General features: G+C 54.7%; 1 protein-coding gene across 1 annotated transcript in view; it reads left to right on the plus strand.

The window, feature by feature from the left end:
- NOS1AP (nitric oxide synthase 1 (neuronal) adaptor protein) overlaps window positions 1-6,478 on the plus strand; it is a 113,316-nt gene that overhangs the window by 78,579 nt on the left and 28,259 nt on the right. Inside the window, exon 5 of the mRNA XM_014528519.1 lies at window positions 792-900. Within this exon, the coding sequence (XP_014384005.1) occupies window positions 792-900 (109 nt within the window). The remainder of the gene's footprint in view (window positions 1-791; window positions 901-6,478) is intronic.

Here is a 6,478-nt window from a genome sequence, read left to right on the forward strand (position 1 = left end):
CTGTGAGTCCCGAGGCTGCTGGGGCGTCACAGCTGCCACGGAGGCAGGAAGAGGACCGTGGCCCGTTTGGAAGGGTGTGCAGTTGGCACTCAGGGAGAGACCGGAAGGACTTGTCCCTGAGGGAGTCCACAGCTCTGATTGGCTTTCAGAGGGAAATGGTGGCGTCTGTGTTTAAAATACCCCTGTGCTGGCAGCAGGGGGGTGGCTCGGTGGAGGGGAGACACGGAGGCTGGAAAGATCCAGGCTCGAGCTAAGGAGCTGGCACAGGCAGCAGCGCGGCCCTGGGAGTGGAGACAGGGATGCACTTCAGAGATGAGGGCCAGGCCCGGGGGATGGAGGAGGGGCCAGGGGTCTTGCGCAGGATCCGGCCCATCCGCACACGCTCAGGAGAAGGAAGACACATCTGCCGGGGGCACAGTGACCTTGGGGAGCTTGGGAGGCAGGCAGGAGGCATGTTGGGGAGGATGGGCCGGCCTGGAGCCCTGGCTGTCTGTGAACAGAATAGTTGTCACAACAGACCATGTGGCTCTGGACCGAGAGGCGACTGCATTTGGGAAAGGGGTCTGTCCCCTTGAGGGGCCACCTCCTCTCCGGCTCCGATGGGGGTGGAACAGTTTCCGGGCAGCACAGGAGTCCGGATGGGCGCTGCTGGTGACTGCGGGGCCCTGTCCCGCGCCCCTGCCCCGTGTCACGTCTGGAGCTGCCTCTGCTCACAGGGCGCCTGGCGCAGAGCGTTCCTCGCGGACATTGGCACCGACCACGTCCTCAGGGTTCCCTGTGCTTTTCCGCAGGATCTTCTACGTCTCTCACGACTCCCAGGACTTGAAGATCTTCAGCTACATCGCCCGAGACGGTGCCAGCAACGTGTTCAGGTGCAACGTGTTTAAGTCCAAGAAGAAGGTAAAAGGACAGGCCTGCCCCTGTGGTCTCCTGCTGGACCCAGTGCCCGGCGCTGACCCTCTCCCTGGTGCCGGGTCTTGAGGCACCGCTGCCGCGGGGATGCCTAGGAGGTGCCACTCCCCTGGTGACGTGCCCTTTAGTCTCGTCTGCACTCTGTACCTCGTGACGGACGGACACAGGTTCCCGTCGGGTCAGCCTCGGGAGGGACGGGGATGAGCAGGGGTGGCCGCTCTTCGGCCCTTCCTCTCCACGCTGTCCACCGGTGAGGCTGCGAGGCGACACGTGGCGTGTGGTTTAGGCGTGGGGGTGACCGGGTGCTCCTAGGTGGCTGCCTTTGCACAGTAACCCTGATCTGGAGGAAGTGAACCTGGGCAGCTATGGGGCTTGCTTCCTCTTCCCCCTCCAGGCCCACACACCCATCTCGCCGCACCCTCTGCAGCCTGCACGGTGCTCTGTGGGTCACTGTCCCCACGGCTCAGCGTCCCCGGCTATAAAGCCGGAAGGAAGGAGGTTACCTAGACATACCGTAAGGCACTGGCACTGAGTGCCCGTCTCAACCTGCCAGCAGCTCCAGAGTTGGCGAAACCCATGTGACTTGGTTTGACCCAGCGTTTCTCAAACCGATGTGGCCGTGGAATTGTGCCCCCCGTGGGACGAGTCAGCGCGGGCCGTTCTGCAGGAGGGGTGTTGGGAGGACTGTGTGCCTGGAAGGTCCGTGCACCGAGCCTGGCCGCATCCACCTCAGGCCCTCTGTGCCCTCCTTCGATGCGGTGACGTCTTGTGCGTCAGGCATCTGAGTAGGTCTGCAGGCACTTGGTCAGGTTGGGGTGGTAGGAGTCACAGGTGACAGGCAGGGGTCTGGGCCCTGGGCCCGTCCCACCCGCTCCACAGAGACTACACTTTGCTGAGGCAGCTGAGCTCCTGTCCCAGGCGTCCTGCTCGATTGTGGGCCTGGACGGGAGATGGAGGCAGGCAGTGGAGACCGCATGGCCGGGGCCCCGAGAGGAAGTGGGGGCTATGTCAGCTGCGTGTCGCAGGCCATGGTGGGGGCGGGGGGAGGAGCAGTGCCGCGCAGCAGGTCGGTGCTCTCCGACAGCTGCCGCAGAGAGGGAGTGCCCTCTGAGCTACTCGGGGCTCGGCCCCATGTCTGACGTGGTTTTGTTCAGAGACTGGGCCTCGGGGCCTTGGAGTTTATCAGAGTGACAAGTGGCAGGTTATAACTTACAACGTGTTTTACTATCTGATCGTACTTGATCCTTGTAACGCCTACTGATGATCGATGTTTCTAACTCTCCCTCTCCCTTCCTCTCTGTAAAAAATCAATAAAATATATTAAAAAAAAAAAAAAGAAGACACAGATTTTCACCCGCAGTTTGCAGTGAGTAAATCGAGGCTCCGGGAGACTAAAGGACCTGCCCCGCGTCTCATGAAGAAGCACAGGTTCGGGTCAGGGAGCCGCGTAGAAACCGACTGAGCTGGAGCCTGGGAAAAGGGACCTTTTGCTATTGGCTTTGCCTGCCATCTCCTTATGACGTGGGCAGTGGGGTCGATCCTGCTTCTGCCAAATGGATTAACCCAAGGAGATTCCTGCCACCCAGTGACAAAAAGTGGTCATCGGTTCCCGGTCACTCCCAGCTCTCAGCTAATTCTGACCTTTGGCCAGTCTCCTGTCCCTGTGCCCTCACCTGCGAGGCCTGGCGGCCAGGAGCAGCTTCTAGGCCCTGGGCTGCCATCAGACGTCTTGGGCTGGGAGCCCCTCGCTGAGCTATAGCTGGAGGGGCAGTGTCCACGCCCAGAAAGAGAAGGGACTTGTTCAGCAAAGGAAGCAGGGCGGGGAGGCAGGGCGTCTGCCGGGCGTGCTTACCTTTGGGTCGGGGAGATAGCAGGTTGGGATGGAGTTGTAAATGGAAGGTCACAGGAGTGCTTGGGGCGGGTGTCGCAGGCACGCCTCTAGGTTGTGGGAGGTCGGCTGGGAAAGCTCTCGCCTGGAGCCTCACGCTGTCCGTGGCGTGAGACAGCCTCGCTGACCATGGCGTGGGAGAGCCTCGCTGACCGTGGCGTGGGAGGGCCTCGCTGACCGTGATGTGGGAGAGCCTCGCATGAGCTCCTCACTGCTGGGTGTTGCTGTCCCCATCACGTCCATGCCCCATTCGGGCACCCATGGCAACTTCTCGTGCAGGGTTGCCCTCACCTCATAGCTCCCCGTGGGCACAGGTTGTCTCTTGCTGGTTGAGAATGTGGGTCAGGTGTCGACCTTCCTGGCAGAGGGTCACCCTGTGCCTGGAGGTCAGATCCACTATAAAACTGACCCCCTTAGTGAGCAACATTCTGGTGTCACCTCAATCAAATTATATGATCAAGGCCTTTCAAGAACCTGCCAGGCAGACGGGGCCCACCTCCCAGCCTGGAGCCAAGGACCCTGGCTGCTCCTCTGTGTCGAAGCCACGCACCCTTTCTTGCTTCAGGATCGCAAGTTTGCAATCATGATAGACATAGGCCTCCATCTTTACTAAAGCTGACCGTGCATCCTGCCTGTTGATCCCGTGGGAGTTGGGGCCGAGGTGGGGGCGGAGCTTATCACTGTGATGGGATGGTCCACAGCTGCTCCCAGGCTCCATGCCTGGAACTCGGGCACCTGCGGAGAGTCCTCAGCCACGGGTGTAGACCCAGTGAGCCTGGAGGGCAAATAGACACTCACTTGTGAGACCTGCCCACTGTTTCCTCGCTCCTCCCACCCTCATCCTCATCTTCCCAGGCACCTGCATTTTCGGCTGCCAATTACTCTGACCCCCAGGAGTGTGCAGCAGAGAGCTGTTCCAGACAGTGACACCGGGGCCATCAGAGTCCACGTGAAGTCAGCTGCGGAATAAGACTGATGACTACCATCCTTCCCGTGTACACAGGGCTCAGATCCCCAGAGTTTGCAGGACCAGCTAACAACACGGTCACTTAAGATGAGAACAGAAAACAGATTCACGAAAACTGGAATTACAACTAAAATACAGTAAACTTCCTAAATAATCAACAGAAAACTCACAGGAAAGAACCATGATACCCAAGGACTGAAAGTGGAGACTGCATAGAGACTGGTAGGGCGGGTGGAGGCCTGAAAGGGCTGGCCAGGTGCCCACAGACAGCAAATGAAGTCCTGGAGAGATATCACAGCTGTGGGGGTTGCCACTGAGAACTCTGGGATCTAATCCCCAAGCTGGGCCTCCTAGCAGAGAGCATCACAACTGAGGAGGGTACCCACATAACATCTGGCTGTGAAAAGCAGCAGGGTGCTGTCTGCCAGAGAGTAACAGCTGAAAATTCAGGCACCCTCTTAAAGGACCAACACACAAAATTCCTGTGGAACCACCCACCTTGTGCTCTGGCAGAGGGAGGGTAAAGTGGACTGGAACTGTGAGAGCAGAAGCCAGGATTGGGGACTCCAGGGTTAGAGCTCAGAAGGCAGACACCCCAAGTTTCCTGGGCAGAGTCATTACCTCATGCAGCAGAGGACATCTTTCCGACTTAGACATTTGCCTTGCCTCGGGGGAAGACACACCCTATTGGAAAACACCTTGCCCTGCGGCCACTTAAGAGACTAAAAATAACAATTAGCCTCCAGGCAAAAGGAGTTGCCCCACCCTGTTGAAAGAAATTCTCATCACACCTGAGGACGATTGCCTGGGGGGCAATTCAACTCAGAATCCTATCAGTCTGTAGGCAGAGGCCATCTCTGGAGGCTTTGAGTCTTTGCCTGATCTAATTAGTCAGAAACAGCCTGTAACACTGTCCTGCACTACAGATTGAGAGGCGTAAAGGATCTACCTAATACAAGCATGTCAAACTAGCGGCCCGCAGGCTGCATGCGGCCCACAATGAATGTTTTTGCAGCCCAGCCAATATACGGTATGTAAGAAACGTTTCAAAAAAAATTTAATAACTTAATTTTTACAATGCCCTGTTATACATAATCCTATGTAATAAAAGCCTAGGTGGTCCTCAGGCCCTCACGTGTGACATCGTCACAAGATGGCCACCACAAGATGGCCACACGCACAGCAGAGTCAGGGCTTGGCGGCCGCTCCACACGGTGAGGCCTGGGTGGTCCCGGCATCTTTGCTGCATTGCGAGAAGGAGGCAGGTCCTGGCGGAGGAGGCGGGTCACGGCAGGGGAGGACAGTTGTGGGCAATCAGGCCTGCAGGGGAGGGCAGTTGGGGGAAATCAGGCTGGCAGGAGAGGACAGTTGGGGGCAATCAGGCCAGCAGGGGAGGGAAGTTGGGGGAAATCAGGCTGGCAGGGGAGCAGTTAGGCGTCAATCAGGCCGGCTTGGGAGTGGTTAAGGCAATCAGGCTGGCAGGCAGAAGAGGTTAGGGGCAATTGGGCAGTCAGGTAGGCGAGTGGTTAGGAGCCAGCGGTGCCAGATTGTGAGAGGGATGTCTGAAGGGTCCTAGATTGGAGAGGATGCAGGCCCAGCTAAGGGACATGCCCCTCCCTCATGCACGAATTTCATGCACCAGGCCTCTAGTCTATATATATAAAAGACTAATATGCTAAGTGTCCGTCTAGGTAATGACATCATGTAGCAATGCCCGCTTCCTCTCTCTCACGACTAGCCTCCTTGCAGTTTCTTTAGCCCAGGAACACGACTTGCTTTATAGCCAGGTGCAAATATTTTACACTTTAACCAAAAGTCTGTGAAGCATTTTTCATGCCTCATCTCATTTGATCCTCACAGAAGTCCTGGAGTAGGTAGATAGGAGCCTCGGTGGAATCCTATTTTCCTTTCATTAGCCAGAAAACAGAGATTTAGAAAGTTTAGAAACTTGACCCAACTGAAAAGAAGTACGACTGAAAAGAAGTAAGAAATGGTGGACCTTGAAAATGACTTCAGGTTTTCTCACTGCGCAGAATATAGTCAAACACTGCTGCAATTAAATATTTTACCCTTTGTTATCCCTGCATGATCTACAATAATAATCTGCTTCATGCTGATATTTACTGCTGTGTTGCTGACAGTTACCTGAAAGAGAAGTTGGGGTGCTTCACTAGGCTGAAAAAAGTTTAGCTAAATCAGAAAGCAGGTCTAATTAAGCAAGTTTATTCTATATATGTAAAAGGCTAAGTTGACTTGCACATATGCGATGCATATAAAGCTCTTGCTGGCACCAATCACCCACATGTGTTTCCATCTGTCATTGTTGATCGTGAATTTGATTGATATTTCTATTATAGAGAAAGGGTATTAGCAATATTAAAATATTTTTTCTAATTAATTTCCTTTTAATGTGCATGAATTCGTGCACCAGGCCACTAGTTATTAATAACGAACTACAGTGTTCACTAATGACTGATTACTATAATCATGTTGCATTCATTTCTCTTACGCACCTTATGCGCAGATGCACTATTCTCTCCACTAATACTAGCAGTGAATATTTTAGCATCCGATTGCCACATCATTAGTCTTGGACTGACTTGTTTGGTGTACGCAACAGAAAATATTTCGCTTTCAGATAACAAGAAAAATAGGTTTATTTGCGTTACGCTTATTAATTTGTGCAGTTATTCAGTGTCTGGTAAGTTAAT

This window comes from Myotis brandtii, unplaced genomic scaffold (assembly GCF_000412655.1).
Source record: "Myotis brandtii unplaced genomic scaffold, ASM41265v1 scaffold64, whole genome shotgun sequence".
NCBI classification, from domain to species: domain Eukaryota; kingdom Metazoa; phylum Chordata; class Mammalia; order Chiroptera; family Vespertilionidae; genus Myotis; species Myotis brandtii.